This window comes from Polistes dominula, unplaced genomic scaffold (assembly GCF_049000335.1).
Source record: "Polistes dominula isolate Pdom_NZ unplaced genomic scaffold, Pdom_raw_medaka contig_16, whole genome shotgun sequence".
Taxonomy (NCBI): domain Eukaryota; kingdom Metazoa; phylum Arthropoda; class Insecta; order Hymenoptera; family Vespidae; genus Polistes; species Polistes dominula.
In genome coordinates, this window is record NW_028301040.1 from 4,336,289 (window position 1) to 4,357,851 (window position 21,563).

Genomic DNA, 21,563 nt, shown 5'->3' on the forward strand with positions numbered 1-21,563 from the left:
TAATGGTATGTTTAAATGGAGTAGAATATGCAGTAGGATTTCTCTACGGTCTTTCAATCGAATTCGTGGAATTTAATCTTTGGTTAGAAATTTGCTTAGAGAAATTCCAAAAATATTTATAAATTTTTAAATACCTTGAATTCCGAGAAAAATGTTTAACGTTTCTGAAAGTAATTTGCCGACTTTGATTTGAAAGTTAAAAGAACTTCAATAATGTTCGATGAACGAATTCCATCGCATATTTGATTTTTTAAATTAATTTTCTAATACAAGTTGAATAATATTATTTTATTAAAAAAAAAAAAAAAAAAATTATTATAATTACTATTACATTGAACTTTATAATTTATAATGAAAAATAATGATTATTAATATTATTTTGATGATAAATTGTTGGATGTGGATAGGTAAATTGAAAATAAAAAAAATCTTGACATCAAATGATCATTTATCTAATGAAATTATTTTATTTGCCGTTTACATCTACATGCACTATCTAAAGACGAGTATCGCGTACGAGGGAAAATCATTATGATGAAGTGGTACATAAAAAAAAAGAAAGATGATTTTTCTTTATTTCGTAAATGAAAGAAATAGATTTTTTTTCATATACAGATAGTAGACTTATATTTTTCTACAAGAAACGCTGTCAATATTGTCTTGACTATTTTAATAATTAGACTATCTTGTTTATAATTATAGCAATTTATGTAAATGTATACAAAAGCGTACAAATGAAAGAAGGGGAGAACATTTTAAATGCTTCGATTTTTAGCAAGACGAACATTAATTCACACAGTACGGGCCAAAATAATAAAATTATAATTTATATACGAATAGAACAAAAATTATATTGATAATTATGAATAATTGCTTAATTTTTATTTTTTAATTCAATTAAATTAACTTAATTTAAATTTTCTTTCGAATATCATTTTTTTCTTTTTTTTTTCATACATTTTATTCTTTATTTTGTAAATGTTTATTTGTTTGATATTATTTGCATTGACACGCACTGCTTAGAGTATTAAACTTTATGCAAAACTCTTTTATTTTTTATTTTTTTATTTTTATTAGTAACATAAAAAACGTATACAGAGAAAGAGAGAAAGATAGAGAGAAAGAGAAAGAGAAAGAGAGAGAGAGAGAGAGGAAGGAGCAAGTTATCAAACGATACAATGATTTATGGGGTTTGTTTTGACGTTTACAAAAAAAAAAAAATATGAATCTTTACCTATAATCATAATTTCTATTAACTATATTTAAAATTTTTTATTTCACTTTCTATTTTTTTATTCTATATATTCTATTTTTGACAAGCCACGAATAATGTGTATTCACTCAAAAAAAAAAAAAAAAAAAAAAAAAAAAAGAATTTTCATATTACGAGCATAATCACAAAGTTTTAGGTATTAAGGATCGCTGTATCTATTCTTCGTACTTAAAAGCTAAAAGGAAAGAGCAGGATTAATGAAAAAAGTAAAAAATAAAAACAGGGTGCAGGATCGAAGAATAATAAATCCTACCTTTTTGTTTTTCTTCATCTTCTTCTTCTTATATTCTTATTCTTTAGATTAAATATTAAATTAACTAAAGCTTACGGATTAATTGCTCGATTAAATACAATAAAAATGTATCATTATAAACATACAAAATCTTGGATACATCAAGGACCCGTATCGATTTTTGGTAAATCCTTCTCTTAACAATTTTTTTCGTCTCTTATTAATTTATATAAAATTAACAAAAAATACATTATTTTTATTTTGTAAATATCATTTGTCGTTTAGTAACGGGGGTTGAGTGGGAGAAGAATTTTTCACTTAGAATAGAGACAGGTCCTCAGACTAGGCTCGCGTATTCGAGAATAATTTCTAGCGTTAAACTATGGGGATTCAAAAAAAAAAAAAAAAAGAAGAAAAAAAGAAATTACATTAAAATAATTAAAAATTAAATTAAATTAAATTAAAAAATACGAGTCGCTAATAAAAGTTGTTTTGATATTTATTGTTTCTCTTTCAATATTATTATTATTATTATAGTTCTCTCAATTTATCATAGGACACATCACATCACCCATGATGCACGTTTATGTTAAATTACAAAAAAGCAAAAAAATACTACGAAGTGACATTAGCTTTGTTTTATTTTTTGAATACCACGTGGAAGTAATTTTTTACTTGACGTTCTTTATCACGATCATGTTTTTTTTTTTCTTTTACATTCATACGCGTTTATCGTCATAATCGTCCTGTAACTTTCTCGTAGATGATCAAAGGGAAACCACCAACATTGAAGGAAGATATTATAAGTTCAAAAGATAATCTTAAAGTTCCTTTGAAGTTGAAAATGATCGACGGTGATAGAAGATGTACCCCGAGGAAAGTTTTATGAACGGGCTGATTCTAATCGATCCGACCTACTTTCTACGAATCACGTTACGTTTATAAGTAGAATAGAAGCGTGCGTGATCAGACGGTAAATACAGCATTAGAGTTGTGTCTCATCTAAAGATGAGTAGTAGTAGTAGTAGTAGTTACTTGATCTCGTCGACGTGGTTTTTTTTTTTTTTTTTTTTAATTTTTTCCTGGCTAACAAAGAGAGAGAAAGAAAAAGAGAAAGGAAACGATAATCAGAACGTGATCATGCGACTCTTCTATCATCTACAAAAAAATGGCGTAATACATTTTATACATAATCGCATATGAGATATAGTATATATTGTATATATATACACATATATATCATTATAGTAAGTCTCTCCGTTAAAGGCACTTGAAATAAAATAAAAAAGTAATTAAACAAAAAAAAAAATAATAAGAAAAAGTAAATGGCACCGTCAGGGAGGGGGATTATTGCGCTTTTTATTACGTTTGCCCTCGTTTTTCTGCTTTTCTTGTTTGTTTGTTTTTTAAATTCTTCATACGTTTCTTCTTATTTGACAAAAGTCAAGTTTTGTGGTGGTATTTATTTCCTAACTTCTATATCGATGATTGAAATTTGTTCCCAAATTGGCGATGGCGTCGAATTTGTCCTTTTTTTTAGGACATTTACCTTCTCGTCTCATGTACTCCCCAAATTCGCAGATTGGTATCACACATTCGTTATTTTGAATGCACCTGTAAAATTTGTTAGTTTTAATTATTAATATAATGGGATAGAATAAATAAAATTATGTAAAAATGAAAAAAATAATTAATTAATACTTACAATCTGTCGCTCAAAGAAAAATATCCTTTTCCTCGTTTCGTTTTGATGCAGTTTAGATTATGTTCGTAACAATAACATTGGCACTCTCCGTCCTGTGTAATTTTCGGTGTAAATTCTGAAGGACATCGGCACCTATAGATTCGATTATTATATAAAAATGAATTGTGTTTTTTATTATGCCAATTAAAAATTAATTTATTTCGAATTTATATCAATCAGACTCACGATTTTTTTGGCGGTGCTCTCCTCATATTTTGCGGTTGCGAAGAGGGCTGATGATGACGATAGGATCTAGGTTCGTGAGATTTCTCGTATATACCGTAATCCATTTTTTCTCTACATTCACATTCCGTGTGATTGTAAAATGATAATTTTTCTACCACGCTTGAACCATATAGGGTTGTCATCTGTAATCAAGAAAAAACAAAAACAACAAATAATTAATCAGTAAATTTATCACAAAAATTTATCAAATCTTTGCATGTATTTTGTGCAAAAGTAGCTAACGTTTAAATGCAAATTGGTGATTACACACTGTAATTGTAAAGTATAAAATATGTTAAATATTATTTATTTGTGATCAGTGGATTATTAAAAAATATTTTTAAATATTTTGTATCAATTAAATCTTTGCGTGCATTTTGTTTTTGGGTTTTTCATTTTTAAATGTAGACAAATGTATTCGATACGCAATAGCAAACCGTTGAACACAAACCTGCGTTTACACGCAATAATTGCAAAGTAGAAAATATATCAAGTATTATTTATTTGTGATCAGTGAATTATTTAAAAATATTTGGTTTCAAGAATTCCTTATCCATTTTAATTATATTTAATTAAAAATAAAAAAATAGGAAATATTAGCTGGATTACATCGATGTATCATAGTAACAAACATCTGTACGCAAACTGGCATTTGTCCCAGTTCGTTTAATCGTGCTATTTTGTTGGGCGTTGTTTTATTCAGGAATAAGAATCGTGAGTTGATAAAAAATATTACTAACGATCGTTCGGTATCACTTCGTTACTAATTGAGCTCAATTAACCTGACTCGCCTTGTGTATACTATATCTGCCATGATAAAACGAATGATACGAGTAAAACTTAGCCGTGCCATAGAAATGGAGAAAAATAAAAAGAAGAGATCCGCGTTACGGTGAGTTCGCGTTTAGAGACATGTCTTTAATTAACTTTAATTGCCCCACCTCTCCCACCCCTGTAAGTCAATGTTTGCACGTACCGATTTCCGCTTGTATATCTTACGTGATTCGATTATGCACTTTTTTTTGTTCATTTTATATACGTCTCATTTCTTTCTTTATTTTTTTTTTTTTTATCGTTCTTGTTGCTCTGGTTGAATCAGACATGATTAACAAATTGTTTTTTTATATATTTTTTTTCTCTCTCTCTCTCTCTCTCTCCAATCATTTCTTGCTTGAATAACTTCAATGAAGACATTAAGGAGGAAAAATAAAAGTCTCAGAGGAAACATTATACTTAAGTGTCTCGATGAATAATTGTCTTATCATTAGACTAATAATAATAATAAGAAAAAAAAGAAAAATAATAATCACAAAAGAAAAAAAAAATAACAATTCAAGGGGATCACAAAGATCGTATGATCGATCGATCGTACATTTCAGCTCGTGTCAGACAGAGATAACATGATCGAATAGTTTGTTCGATGACAATAGGCTAGCGGAACGAAATGCAGTGATCGTAGACTCGAAGGTGCCACCGATCAATCGCGTCACGATTACGTTTATGGAATTCTATGGTGTGAGAGGGGAGAGAGAAAAAAGGATTATGGTGATCATGAAGTTTGCATAGAGCTTGAACCAACACCATTTATTTTAACATATGAAATATGTATGTGTGTATATATCTTAAGATAAATGTTAAAGGGTAAGCTAACGAAGTTAAAGAATAGACATATGTGATTTTAAAATAGTATGTGTCAGAACTTTATGGTTGTGTATATTATTCTTATCTTTAAATCAACATTTAAGGATTGTCATCATCAATTTTCAATCGAATATAATCGATCGATCTTTATGGGTTTTCTCAGGTTGTATTTTTATATAATCGAGTTAGTTATTCGAACTTTAGTAAAGGAATAAATAATGATAATGATGACGATGAAAATAATGGTGTATGATCGTTAACCCATTACCCACCAATGGCCTTTTTCTGGGATGCATTTTGGAATTTTTTTTTAATAACTGCAACTTCAGAATTAAATATATTTATTAAAATCATGAGATTGTACACTTTGTGCTTTATGAAAATAATAAAAATTCTCACTATTTTTATTTTAATTATATATTTATTAAATATTAAATTATATATTATATTAAATATTAAAATTATATATTACATTAAATATTGAGTATATATTATATTGAATATTAAATAATGCTATAAAATAATTTGTATATTAAAATAAAAAAAAATTAAACAATTATTGCAAAAAAAGTTCTATTGGATTGGCAACTAAGTTATTACTGATTTTGTCAATAGGATGGCATTTTCAAATCAGCAATCATTTAATTGCCAACCCGATATTAGGTTAGTATGAATTATATTATACAGTTAATTTAATTTTTTTTTTTTTATTGTGGCGGGTAATATGTTAAAGAACAAAGAACAAATGTTCGATACTAATCCATTTAAGAAAAGTTAAAGTAAAAAATATATATAGAAACAAACGATTGACAAATTACTATACCAGATTCCAAGAGGGTGGTTTATCTTTCTTTCATTATTTCTTATTAAACGTCCTATACTTGTGAATCTCATCTCTGTCTGTCTGTTTCTCTTTCTATCATTCTCATATTTCTTTTTTTTATTCTTTGATCGTTGACAAAGCGTAAAGATCCGGCAGGATCTTTTGCAATACGAGAACCGCATCTATATTCCCTTCTCCTTTCTCTTTCTTTCTTTATTTCTTTCTTTCACGTGTGCATGCTGTCAAGTCTGTACACCAGGATTGAGATTCGCGATCGTCCCTGACGAATAGCCCGACCGAGAGATCGTGGTCATAAATTTAATGTCTCCGAGACACACGAAGGATAAAATCCCTTGAAGTTTACCTCCAATAGTTTCCAATGCATTCTCTGAATGGTATAATGTCTACATAATGTTCATACTTGTGTGTGTGTGGTTCGTTGTTATTTATCCATTTAGAAAACAAAAGAAAAATAACTTTATATAGAATCGATCACTCTTTCCAGGACTAAAAATATTATTATTGGTATTTGTTCATAATCAAGTAAAGTCAAAGTTACAACATTGAAGTATCTACAAAATTCATGATATTTCAAATCAACTAAGAAGCTTGTTGTTGTCGTCGGTAGCTTTTGAGTTTAAGGTTAGCGACCTTTTAAAACCATAAGACGGATTCTCAATCGTACCTTCCAACCAACCACACACACAACCACCCCCGTAGCTTAACTTCGTGACAGTTGGAAGATTACAGTGCGGCTTCGAGATAGAAATCGGATCGGTCGAGGAGAATCGAAGAGAGTCTCCCTCTCTCTCTCTCTCTCTCTCTCTTCAATCGGATAACGATCAGAGGGAGTATTCCTAATGTCACTCGTAACAGGAAGTTTAAGTTTATATATATATAATACTTGTAAATGTAAGTAAATGAACTTTGATCGGAGATCCGATTATACCCTTGAGTTTCGATACTTTCAACGATTGAACAATTTATTTCAACATTTATCAAGATTCTTATCATAATAGATAAATATTGGTTTGATCAGAAAGTTTGTGTGTTGATTTATATATATATATATATTTGATTATTATTATTTAACTCTTTGCACTCAAAATTTTTTTTTTTATTCATATTACCAGTAACTCAAAGCAATTTTCATTTAAATTTGTTAATCTGAATTAAACTTGTATCAATTTTTTATTTCTTTTATTTACTGTCTTCATAGTGAAACCCTCGAGTGTAAAAGGGTTAATATATATAACACAGATGTTACTTAAAATCTCATAGTACGATAAACCTTCGAATATTATTTATTAACAACGTTAAAAAATTGTTTTTTTTTTCAATTATTTTTATGATAAATCGAAAAACAATTCTATAATTCAATAATTTGTTTACGTGATTTAAGAATTTTTATCCGTAATTTTGTATTAGAACACGAGTAAGTAAGTAAAGTTCAAGCGGGTTGATTCGTGGTAGGTAAAACGGCAAATCCAGGAATTTAATCCCCCCTAAGAGAATCTTCTCCGGGTAGTAAAAGAACAGAACAGAGCAGAGCAGCAGCAGCCAGCAGCTGACCGGACAGCTCATTAACATTCGCCGTATCTTGCCTGGGGCACCCACTCGTGAATGAAATACAAGAAGGAGGCACGAAATCACGTGCGCGTTGTGGATAACACCGTTCGGTGAACCGTGCGAAAAGAGAAGCAACTATGGGTTTTTACACTCGAAAGCCAACCTAGAAGATTTCGACGTTGCTCACGAATTTCATCCTCGTGCTTTTTCCTTACTTCTTGGTAAATTTACTGGTTCTTTTTGAATAATTCGTTCATTCGTACATTTGTTTTCTTACATAATCATGATCGACACGTTTCAACACCATGTTTTCGTCTACAAATATAAATTGTTCCTAATTTATCGTTCGTTTGATTAAAATTTGATATAATTAATGTATTTAAAAATAATACAATTTGTGTTTTATTCAAATCTAAGTAATAAGAGATACACATTAAGAAATATTATGTAAATCGTTAATAAAAAAAAAAAATAAAATAAAATAAATCAACGAGATCGTGTTCGTATAATCGATGTGTTTAGTTTCTTTTCGATTTGTCGTATATATCTTTTTTTTTTTTTTTGATTTAAACGATTACTCAAAGAACTTTCTAGATGCTATGTCGAATAGTGTGATAATATCTCCTAGTTTGGAAAGTAACCTCGTGGGCGTTGGAATCGTGTGATACCAGAAAGTGATTTGATAAAACACGACGCGTTTTCCTTACTGTTAGTTCTCACGCGATTCCTTCAATTATTTTTATTATTTAAAATACGAAACTAAATTTACACTTTCGCTTTTACATGAAAATTAATGCATTACATTTTTTTGACTAATCATTTTCACCTGACATTCTTTTCATTCGCGGTATCATAAAGATATGCTCACATACTCTCGTAATCAAGTTTTTATCATCTTTCTGTATATATATATATATATATAAAATGTTTTAAAATTTTCCATCGATAATTATTCCTTGGTAAATGGTTAAATGTTACCGTGTCGCAACAAATTACATCGAGGAATATAATAATCTGACAACAACAACAACAAAAACTAGCATAATTGCTATTGGAATGCAGTCTATGAGAACGTACGGAATTTCGTTTGAACTTTTCGTTGCACATTGATGATGATACGTCAGAATATAAATATGTTTAGTATTTATATTTAATTAATAACTTATCTTGTTTGTAAATTTAATATTATATAAATGTATCTAATGAATAAGAGTTTAGAAATGTGTCATAGATATATTGCACTTTTTTTTCTCGAAGAATTAATTAGATAATATATATATATTGGATAAATGTAAAGATTATTCGATAAAATTCTTCAAAATTGTATACGGTTTAATTTCAAAATGTCTTTTGATACGAGATGACGTATTTCACGCAAACCGATCTGATACACAAGGATATCGAATATCCTGAAGTGTGAGGGCTCGCATATCTTGGAAAATAATCGTTCATCGAACGAGAACGATCATCCTTAATTATTTTATGCAAAAAAAAAAAACAAGAAAAAAAACGAAGGTAAGAATTTTTATACGCTTTATTAAAAGATTGAAAACATAACCCGTTTCGATAAAAAATTCATTTTATATTAAGCTTCTTAAAGACTTGCCGGAAGTGAAACTTTCCAATTTATTATCACAAAAAACTCAATTAAATTCAATTAAGTTCGGTTATAGGAAATATAAATATAATGTTTTATATATTTGAACGAATATGTTTAACAATATTTAATTAAAAATATATAAAAAAAATTGTATAAAAATAAAAAATATTTAAAATATATAAATTATATAAAAAATAAAAATATATATTGAAATATATAAATTATATAAAAATAAATAAATATTAAAATGTATAATAAATTTATAATAAATTTTGGTATATTATAAAACCACATATCTATTTAAAGAAAAAGTTACGGGTAATTTTGTTCCACACCATAATTTAATTAAAAATATATAAATTATATAAACATATTAAAATAAATATATAAATTATATAAAATTTTAAAATTATTAAAATATAAAAATTATATAATAATTTAAAAATAATAAAAAATACATAATAAATTTATATTAAATTTCGATATATTATAAAACCACATATCTATTTAAAGAAAAAGTTAGGGGTAATTTTGTTCGACACCATAATTTAATTAAAAATATATAAATTATGTAAAAATATTAAAATATATAAATTATATAAAAATTTAAAAATATTATACAATAAATAATAAATTTATATTAAATTTCAATATATTATAAAACCACATATCAATTTAAAGCAAAAATTTAGCGTAATTTTGTTCGGCACCATAAGAAATAAAACGGATTGATATTCTCTTTATGGGTTCTTTTGAGACGTAACGAATTCCCTATTAATCGACTGGTTCTGAAGTCAGATGAAAGGCCCTCCCAGCAACAATAATTAATTCTCGAGACGAGTTGAGGGGTAATTAAAAGACGACTCGCTTCGTCATTACACCCACACGTCTAACATTTTTTTTTCTCTTTTCTTTGTTTGTAGATGGTTACACGAAGAGTGTTTGAGATTAGCTATTAGGAAATTCTTTATCGTCTAGTAATTTCCATTCTTTTACTATTTGAATATTATTAACTCGTTTCGATTTAAAATCTACACGCAAGTTGTTCAATAGAAACCATTTTTTTTTTCTTTCTCAAGAATAAACCATGAGAAAATTAATTATATTAGACAGTGTTGTTACAGCACACTTATTGTTTCAAAACCTACGCATTATATTTCATTCTTCCTCTAAACGATAATTATCACTTTTATGATCAATCATTAATGATGATTAATTATAGTAGTCTACTTAAAAGTTAAATTTTGTTCTTTCAAATAGATTTATTATGCATCGTTAAAATTTCATTCTATTCTATTTCATTCTATTAATATTATTTCACAAGAATTTTTTTGTTTAATTGAACCATAAAAAGGTTATCGCAAAAAAATAATTTCGTGTGTGTGTGTATGAGAATATCTTTGAGATGTGTTTCGAATGACTCAATTGAGTTTTTTTTTTTTGAAAGTCAAGATAAAGACGTATTGGTCTTGTGTGTTGCTCAATCAAGAGAGTAGCATCTCTCTCACTCTTTCAGGTTGGTAGTTTTTCAACGACGCGTGCGTAAGTGTTAAGGCCGATTTGCATGTTATTATTGGTGGGCGTTCCAACATACAAGATCGAGATCTTTATCGCGTTAGGGTAGCGTTAAGCTTGCACAGGATGATGATTACACGGGAATTAGCTATCGGGTTCTGTTGGCACTGGTCCAGGTGTTCACCTAGTTCAAGTCAAGTACGAAACGGAAGCTCATGGATATTATAGAAACCATTTTACACATAGCCTTCTTCTATTACACACCGTACTTTGCTTTTAACGTCAAACGTTTAACCTGTTGATCAATTTTTTTTTCTATGAATTTTTTTGTTGTTTCCTATTTCATTTTTTTTATTCTTTTTTTTTTATTTTTATTTAAATCATATTATACCAGTCTCTACAGGACGACGAAGGACAACTTGAGAAAATAATTACAATGTATATTCTGATAATCGTGATTGGAATACTTGTTAACATAATTTCGAACTATAATCCTTTATGGAAATTTGAACATTAATTTGAAAAGTTGTGCATTCGAGTAATAATGATTACCATGTGAACAAAGATATTACATTCTGTAATCATCAGGTAGATACTTAGGTTATTGTGTAAGGATACCTGTAACCGATAATGATCACGATTACGATAGTTGTTCTGTGTAAGGAGCTCACAGTGCCAGGTAAAATCACTTTTATCATACTTATCGATCATCCAGAAGGCATTAATCATTTCTAGAAGATTCTTGTCTTGGGAAATCATATTGAAGACAAAAAGAGAGACAAGAACCTATCTGTATGATGTCTTTATTTCTATTCTATTATTATGATTATGATTATTATTTTATCTATTCTATTTAGTTTAATTTCTTCTTCGTTATTGGTTGTTTTTTTATTTCTTTTTTTTTATGGTATTTCATTTAGATTTTGATTTATTTTTATCATTAATACTCGAGTTTCTCGATATATATATATATATATATATATATAACTATAATTAAAATTATAACAAATAATAAATATATGAAAGAGAAGATATTATTAGATCAAAAACAGTTGTGTTCTTTGACGCGTTACGAAGTTTCGTAAACCTTTACCAATGACTATGTTTTGATCTGATCTAACTAGCACGTGTATAAACACACGCAGGTACGAAAATCAGATAAAGATAGAGGAGAAGTGGTGTTGCCGGTTGGACACACATGCACACATTTGCATAGAATTCTGGATACTTTTACCATTCGCACTCTACCATCCAGCAATTAAAAGGATGAAAAATAAAAAAGAATCCAAGTAAGATTTCTCAGAATCGATTTATGTGCACCTTTCGAGATAAGATTTATGCTTTTGAATTAAAAGAAAACTCTTTATTTCGATCTTAGAAAGCTCGATTCATTTGTAAAATCGATTTCACTTCTTCTTTCTAATGTCACGTTTGTATACTTTGAAATATTTCACCCTGATTTAACACGCTCACCCTACTTTTAGTTAGATCGATTTATTCTTAACTTACCTGTCCTAGCTCATTATACGTTTTTGATCGTTACTTCGGTTCGGCATGAACGATTTAACGTTCGGATGTTATTATCCTATATATATACGTATACATATGTACAATATATTATAAATGGTATTCTTGATCTTTGAGATCTAAAAAACAAAAAAAAAAATAGGAATAAAAACTTATCAAATGCTTTTGAACGTAGATCGTAGAAAGTACGTTTGAAAGTTTGCTAGGATCATTTGCCATCGATATTTGCTCGTAACAATATTTATTTTATGACAAGTATCACGATCGTTTTACTTGTGACAATTTAAAATTGCTGTTTCGTGCATGAAATAGAAAAAAATTTTCTTTTTTTGTCTAATAAGGAAATATCGATACTCGTAAATCGTTGATCTTTTACCCTTTGGGTACACATTTATTTGAAAGTTACTTTGAAATATTTTAATAATTTAAATTAATATTATAAATATATAATATTAAATATATTGTATAATAATTTAAATTAATATTTTATATATAAATGTAATATTAAATATTATAATAATTTCAATTGATATTATATAAATATAATATTAAATGTCAATAATTTAAATTAATAAATTATCATTATTTAATAATTATAATTTAAATATTATATTATTATAGTTAATAATATAAAAATAATACACACACACACACACACACACACACACACACACACACACACACACACACACACACACACACACACACACACACACACACACACACACACACACACACTACTTTTTGAAATAAATCACAATGAACCATATAAATCTTATTAACCAAATAAATGGGATGACGTACTGATACGTTAAATGTTACCAAAGGGTTAATCGTTATTATTGTTTTTTTGTTTGTTTCTTCTTTTAATTAAGTAGATCGTTTAGATTTCGTTAGATTAGATTGAAAAATGAAAATAAATAATAAAACGTGTTACGTGAAATATTGATTAACGATATTCCTATTTTGTTAGTTCGTAGGTTGGATAAAGATCGGCTCAAGTCATGCCGGGTTTTGTAATTCCGCGGCGTGTATTAATTAACGTTATGTGGCCAACCGGTTAGGTGGTATTCTTGTGTTGCTTGTTGAGTTTACTTGCTACCGAGTCTCTCAGCAGCTTTTAATTTAACCGTTGATTCTCCTTCGAGAAAGACAACACACAAGGTAAGGGTAAAAGGAAGCTTCTGTTCTACCGAAAAATAAAATTAAAAAATAACAAAAGGTAGTTTTGTTTCTTTTCAATTTTATTTTTATTTTTGTTTTTACTTTTTGTAAAAGTAAAATGTAAAAGAAAAATGTCGACTTCGTATCGTAATTGCAGAACGATCGGTTGTTGTTTGTTCAACCGATTTACCGAATATTTCGATTTTGTCTTCAGGAAGATGAGAGAAGATCGAGAGAAACGAACATTTCGTTCTTTTTGTCGGATTGCAAAAGTGGAATGCAGTCGGGAAACACGTTCGATACATCAAAGTGCATTCGCGCACGCGTAAGTTGATGCCGTGAGATAAAAAGTGTTTAGAAATTAGCGGTGTACATCGTGTGTTTGTTTTATTCGATTCAGAAATTGGTCAAATGAAATTCTTTTTTTTTTTAAATTCAAATTTTCAATTTAAACCTTTATAAATTTTCTCATAAATATTTAACTTTAAATTACCAAAATGAAACAAGTACAAAAATTTCAATGCATAATAATTTGCTAATAAAAATTAAAGTAGCCGATCCAATGTTCGATTAAAACGATTATGCGATTTGATTCTCGATAAGAATCAATTTATTCAATACCTTTCATAGGAAGTAAACGAATTGTTGTTTTTATTTCAAATAGAAAATCAATTGAAAAGGGGGGTACCTTTACACCGATAGGTTGGTATCTCGACGACCGAGTGATTTGACGGTGGTGGTGGTGGTATAGTCATCTTCTTCGATACTGTGTCGACCGTAAAGTATTTCGATTTAAAAGTCAATCGGCGTGCCTCAGGCGGAACCAGTTTTCAGGAATGGCAGAGAGTGAGGTAGGTAGGTAGGTAGGTAGGTAGGTAGGGTAAGGTAGGGTAGGTGGGGTGGAAGAGTTGGTCGTTTTTCTTTGGAGACGTGAGACGTGAACGAGAAGCACGAGCGTAGAAAAATAAAGAGCTACCGTTCATGGGAACTTTTATGAATGAGAAGAGTTCATGGTGGTGGCATGGCATACAAAACGCATCTATGGGATGGATCATTGCTAAAGATTCGTGACAGAAAGATTGAAATCATTTTGACGAACATTGATTGTATATAAATGTGTATTAGTAAATTAATCATTGTATATGAACATTTATAAAATATATATCATTTATTTAAGGAATAAATATTGGACACAATGTTGTATTGCAGTCATCGAACGGAAAAGAGAGATAGAAGTCTGCGGAATTTAATGTCGACATAAATTTAAGCTCGTCGACCGTGCGAACGTCACTTAATCCGTAGCTTAAAGTAAGGAAGTAACGTCTCGCGATTACGAAACGTGTATGTGTGACTTAAGTTTCCGATTTATATTCCCGTCAAGTGCATATCTTTAAATGATATTTCTTACCGACCCGTTAGAATCTATATTTTCGTCGTATTTTCAACTTGTCATCGAGAGAGAGAGAGAGAGAGAGTGAGTGTCAAGTTATCAATAAGCAAATACTATATTTTGACTGATACAAATATGGTACATATATATTTATTTATCAATTTATATATAATATATATGATATATTAATCTATATTTAATATGGTATATTTTGACCGATACAAATATGGTATCGGTATATGGTACATATATATTTATTTATCAATTTATATATAATATGATATTATATTAAATCGATCGAAATAATAATTCCATGCAATTTAAGTAGTAACAGGTACCCTTAGGTAGAAAGGAAACCTTAAAAAGCTTACGAGAGTAAAAAGGGTGAATTTAATCTGTGCGCGGGTGCAACCGGGGCATCAAATTTCATCGAATTAGTAGCCCAAAGGCGTAGAAGAATTGCGATTATGGGATGTGTGCACGGGTGCACGCTCGATAAATCCGATTTAATGCGATCGGATGAAGTTGCATGAGAGAGAGAGAGAGAGAGAGAGAGAAAGAGGACTGGACGAGGAAACTGGGTCCACTGGTCCACGAAAAGAAAGATTACCAAAGGAAGATTTTACGATGTTGCTTGAGGACAAATGTTCATTCCTTACGAAATACGTGCAGTTTACTTGCGATCTCGCAAATCAGTTTGATCTCTCGTGGATCTGGTCGATCTACTTTGAAGTACCCCTATCGATCTTGATACTTTTGAAATCCGCCTACTTTAAGGCTATTACTTTCCCACGAGACGTATTTCATGCTTCGAATGTAACTTACTAACGATAACAAGAATCAACTCGAATTACATCGAAATCTTTGGGTAACAGCAGCAACCAGAACTTTGTGTGTCACTGTTTCTCGAAGAAAATTTATCGACTTGAATTGTCTCGTCAGACTGAAACATATGTTTTACGCGAACGCGAGATAATTGGTGATAGCATACACCCATTTGTTCCATACAAGATCGTTTTACAAACGATCAAACTGGTAACGAGTCTATTTATCGTGAATTCTACGATAGTCCGTGGGCCAGTTAAAAGCATCGAGAAGGAAGGAGGGATGAAGACATTAAACTGGTTAGCTGTCGTGCTTAGGATAACTCTATTTAAATGATTAACATCTAAGTATAATTGTTTGAAAGTAACATTGTTGAATTGTCTGTTGCTTTTCTTTATCTGATATTATTTTCAATCAATCGTAGAAAATTAGTATCATTATTTATTTCTGACGTTTCGTGTGTTACGAGTTATGATAAAATTGAACGTTCTTATTAAAAAAGATTAACCTCAAGTTCCTTGACGATTAAATTCCGTAACGTTTGAAATTTTTACAAGCGAGTTTGCAATCGTATCGAAGACGAATCACAAGGAAGTGTGTCGAATGTGGGTCAAAATCGTTAATAAATCGATCGTTAATATGATAGATATTTTTTCATGATATACAACAATCTGTAAGGTGTGTTATATTATGCTCGATATAAATTCTTTTCCGGCTAACTGAGAGAAGGAAGGGAGAATTTTGTTCTTGACGTGACGGGAGTTAGTATACCGAGACCGAGTAGGATGAGCAAGAGCAAAGACCGTCCGTACTGAATCGTTGGCCATCAAGAAGGATCTAATTACAGGGTACTGCCTCCTCCTGGCGTAATTAATCGGTACGACCCGGAAGATTTATGCCATACTTGGGCACAAGAGAGTAGAGAAGGGCCCTTTCTCCTCTTATTCAAAATGGGGATTACAGTGTTTGCTTTTCTTTAAATCGGCATAATTTTTTTTTTTTGAATTATTTAAAAAACAAAGAGTATTTTTTGTATGACAAATATAACAAAAAATTAAATCTACGATGAAGTTAATTTTAATTTTAGTTTTTGTTTTGCAATAGACAACTCATTGATTTAAAAAAAATGGGAGTCAAAGATTCTCATGAATTACAATGTTGACGTTTTATCCATGGATGAAGTCGGGAGTTTAGAAATCCTTGAAGAAGATACAACACTGGTCTAACTTTGCTTAACCATCTTCAAGATAGAAACAATGAAGCTTCCGGTGAAGCTTTTGCTGCTCGCCGTGAAACGAGCGACAATGCCCTCATTGTCTCGCACTAGCTGCATAAAGATGCAAGGAGGAAGGGCACTCGTTGTTGTTGGTTGTTGTAGTCTGTTAAGACTTTGCAACTCAACTAAGTGCTGGGCATGATCCTGCTGTGGTCCCATCGTGTACCACCTCATGATCGCCAAGAATAATTTGTTCGTTCCTGCACGTCGACCCCGAAGCCACATTCCTTTCTCTAAGAAGGGATAAGCGAACTATGAGAGACTTGCATTTACTCTAAACGTTAACTACTTGTTTCAAAAAAGGGAAAGGGGAGAATAATTTTTCTTAGAAATAAATAAAAAAATATTTATTATCGTCCGAGTTCGTATTTTATATGTTAAGATAGATATCGTGAAAAACTAGTTTTGGTATTTTATTCTTTAGCTAGGTAAATGTGCATTTACATCGATAAGGTGTCTTAAGTCGTTTGATATCTTTCCAAGATAGAAACAAGATAAGAGTTAGTTTCTATACAAGTAACAAAATTGAAATTCCTTCTATTGATACTGTACGAATACCTAAACGGGAATGTAAAAGATCTATATCGAAATTCGATTACGATTCGTTCAGTGGTTCTTTTCCATTTATTATTACTTCCTATCTCCATATAATCGTAAATCATTTTTGTTTTTATTATATATGTATATAGATGCAACATTTTACGCCTCCAACCGAGGACTACTACTTCGATCGTCATTGTAGCAAGTCAACCATGATCGTGATACTGTCGGTCCAACTTAAAAGAAAAAATGTATGTGAGATAGGGACAAGATCAGGATATATCGTACCTGTAAGAGGACCACGGGTTGACTTCTTAGGTGTTTTTTAAATGCACACCAGGATCGTCGTAAAACGATCTTAAATGTTGATCTGCCTTGATTTATAGTGATCGTAATTCATGGCCCTTTGTCCGTAGTGTGTTTTAATGTGACGCAAGATCTACCTTTTAAAAGTTCAAAAGGTTAGAAATTCTTTGAGATATCATTCTAAGCTGACCGTATGCCAAAAGAGAAAGCTAAACAACATTTTCGTGGCATTTCATTTTATCGTTCTCATATTTTTACATTTAATTCTTTCACGTACATGTATCTGAATATTTTTTGGTTTCGTTTTTTTTTCAGAAAGTGTATATTTATTCATAATACTTGTTTATTTTACTTTGTTTTGTTTTATTTAATGAAACAATAATTGTTAAGAATATTTCATAGGCATTTATTAAAATCTCATAATCGTTTTTCTTGCAAATATTACTATGACTATGATGATATGCATTCTGCGCAATCGTAACGAGTCATCAAGAGAAAAATCTTTCAGTATGTAAAAGCAAAGGTTCAGGGACGAGTAATGACATCCTCGTTGATTGCAATAATTCATACGCAATTGATTAAATAAACGAGACAGGTGAGCACGATTATGTGAAGTTAAAGTACGAACGATTCGAATATGAAAATGACACGAGAATGTACAATCCTTGAGAATCTCAGTTGTAGAGATTTTAATAATGTTTCATCATAAATCAACTTCAACTATGTCGAGTTAAAAAAACGGGTCAAATGTAATGTCGGTACATCGGTTTGTGGATTTTAACATCATTTTTTTTCCCTATCAAATTTTTATCTCTTCAATTTCATAAATACTTAAGTTATTCATAATATTCGTGTTAACACTGTTCATTATTTTTCTTCACAGTTAATAGATATATCTACGAACAAGCAAAACAAACAAAACAAAAAACAAAACTAATAATAAAATCATTCCTTACTATAGTATTTAATTATCTCGAATCGTACTCGCGTATCATTTATATATTATATATCACTTGGAAAGAAAAAAAATAAACTCGTACCAACGTAATAACTCGAACTTTAAATCAAAGACTTAGAGATAATTATCCTGTTATAGAATAATCGATGTTAAACGTTTGAGTTTACTTTTTTATTCTTCCTTTTTTTTTTAAAGCAATAACAAGTCTACGATTAAAAGAAAAATATATTCAATCATTCGAAGTAGCGTAAAGAAGATAAAAAAAGAATTATACACACACATATACACCCAAGATTGTGCCCTTGGTGGTCCAGTGCAGTGAAAGCAAGTGAAGTAAATAATATTACATACATAGGTATGTAAGTAAATATGTATAACATTGCAGGTCGAGGTGTGGGCACGGCATTTCTTCTCTTTGAACACTTAAAGGGAGATTATAGGAAAGGGATCCTTCAAAAAAGGGGCGTATATAAAAGTGTGTGTGTGCATTTCTTCGCGTACGCACGACGCCCGTCATTATCGCCCACGCGTGCTAACTGTAAGCGCAATTGAATATCCCTTCGCCTTTGAGAGAAACCTTTCTACATACTTTCCATACGTACACGTACACATGAGAATGTGTGTGAGAGAAAGAAAGAGAGAGAGAGAGAGAGAGAGAGAGAGAGAGAAGTCTACGCCCACGCACCTGTACAACAACTAACGTGACTTCTCTACGCTCTTTTATCATTAACTCTACGAGAGGATTAATTTAAATGCCGCGAGATTAAATTACCTTTTCGATTTTTTATCACATCGTATTCCCGTTAAAATTCTCGTCTCACGGTAATATTACCACCTGTAAGGGTCTGGAGGGGGGGCTGCGGGAGGGGTTAGTGAGCACAAGACCTCTTTTTATTTAACAAAAAAATTATACAATGTATTATTATTCGATCCAATTACGCAAGTACAATCCTGAATCTTACTTTTGTTTTTATTATCCTGCATGAACAATGTGTCAGAGTATACAATCGAACGGGAATAAAGTAGCAACATCTGAAAGTGTCTCCTTTCGTAAAAAAAAAAAAACACACGTTGCAACTCGTAGGTGGATAGGAAGAAGAAAAGATCTAGAAAATACGTGGGTGCATCTAGGATATCGTGTACCTGACACTATACTAACTAAATGACTTTGAACCTGAAAAACTAAATATCGGTTTGAAAATCGAATAAAATTGGCGTAGGAGTTTTACACCGTCATGAGAGGTCAATGATTCCTATTGCAAATATTTTGTTAGTAAATTTTTGATCGTTTTGTTGAATGGTAAAAGAAAGTTATACACCTGATTTTCAAATAATTAATCACTATTTGCTATTGAAAAAAAAGAAAAGAAATTCAAATGTAATTAATATCTCGTTGACATGTTAATTCATCATTAGCATAACCGATCATCGTCATGGAATGGTGTGATTCATGTTAGTTGTGTTACGTTCTGGGAAAACAATGGTGACCTCTGATCAATACCCCCATTAATTGACGATAACAGGTCGTCATGGGTGTCTTGTAAGGTGTTAGTCTTATGTTCGTTTTTTTCTTTTCTTTTTTTACGTTAACAACCCCTGTGGAATGGAACTATCCGAATGATTGGTTACGATCAATGATTCCATTCATTCGTGACTTACGAAATTGCTGAGATTAATTGCATTAGAGAACAGTGTTATTTTCAGTCGAGGTTAATGTAATAATATTTTATTATATTTTTTTTTATTTGACTTAAACATACCACCATCGACTTATGTTCGGATAATTGAGTTAACACATATTGATTATTATTTATACGTACTTATAAAAATGAACTCGTTAAAATTGATTTAACGATATGAATTGTGAAAGGAAAGGTTTATTTCGAACGAGAGTGGACACACGCACAAACACACACACATACACACATATTGAACGAACGTGTGTTAACCCGTTAGATGATTTTACATTTTCGATTCTTCTTTTTTATAACATCAGAAGAAATGAGAGAGCATTCTGTGATAGTTAATTCGTGATATCAAAGCATGTTTTAATAACATACGCGTTATAATAGTGTCGGTATAGTTCGGCGAAGTCACGCCTTTAAATTGAGTTTGTCCTTGATATCAAATACTCTCCTCTTTCTTTCTCTCTCTTTCTTATTCTTGATATTCCAGCATTGTCCTGAGGCAAGATAAGATAGAAGATTTCGATTATGGTTGTATGGGACGGTGGGGGAGGTTGGTTGATTCACGCCTGACTTTTTCAGGGTCATTGACAGTCGTTCTTCCTTCATAAAGTTTCAAAATATCACTGCGGCATCTCTTGCTCGCAATTCCGCGTAAGGCAATCGTCTCGATCGCGATTACTAAATTTATATCGTACGAGAGACAAGGATCTCGTTAACATGGACCAAAGGTTAGCTCGTACCAAGGTTCCCTTGGGTTGGGATGGTTGTGGTGATGCTACGAACAACTTATAGGATCCCTCGTATTCGTTGAATGGAACTTTATAACAATGCCTTCTATCTTTTGTGATAAATTTATAATTCTTTTTAAATATAATCATATATTCAGTATAATCATTTTTTTATTTTTATTTTTATTTTAATTTATTTTATTTATTTTTTTAAAAGGAACTCTAATACACTACGAGTATTTTATGCCTTGTATCTTTTGTGTATATAGTAGATTCATTTTTTATTAATTTTTTATAAATTTAATTATTTATTTTCAGTATAATCATTTTTTTTGTATTTTTTTTTATTTTAATTTATTTTATTTATTTTTTTTATTAAAGGACGACTATTTTATATTCCCCTGGGTATCTTTGAAATTTTTCTACATATAATGACGTCATTTTGTTTCTGTATATAACACAAGACCCACGTTGAGATTTATTTGGGGGGGGGGGGGAATTTTTAAATTTGTTTGTCTCTTGTCTTCTCTGAAAAAAAA

General features: G+C 30.3%; 1 protein-coding gene across 1 annotated transcript in view; it reads right to left on the reverse strand.

Moving 5' to 3' along the window:
- Positions 1–444: 444 nt before the first annotated feature.
- LOC107064860 (uncharacterized) overlaps positions 445–21,563 on the reverse strand; it is an 81,546-nt gene continuing 60,427 nt past the window's right edge. Inside the window, exons 4-6 of the mRNA XM_015318006.2 lie at positions 3,436–3,617; positions 3,211–3,342; positions 445–3,119 (exon numbers count right to left, since the gene is read on the reverse strand). Of these exons, the coding sequence (XP_015173492.2) occupies positions 2,975–3,119; positions 3,211–3,342; positions 3,436–3,617 (459 nt within the window). The 3' untranslated portion in view covers positions 445–2,974. The remainder of the gene's footprint in view (positions 3,120–3,210; positions 3,343–3,435; positions 3,618–21,563) is intronic.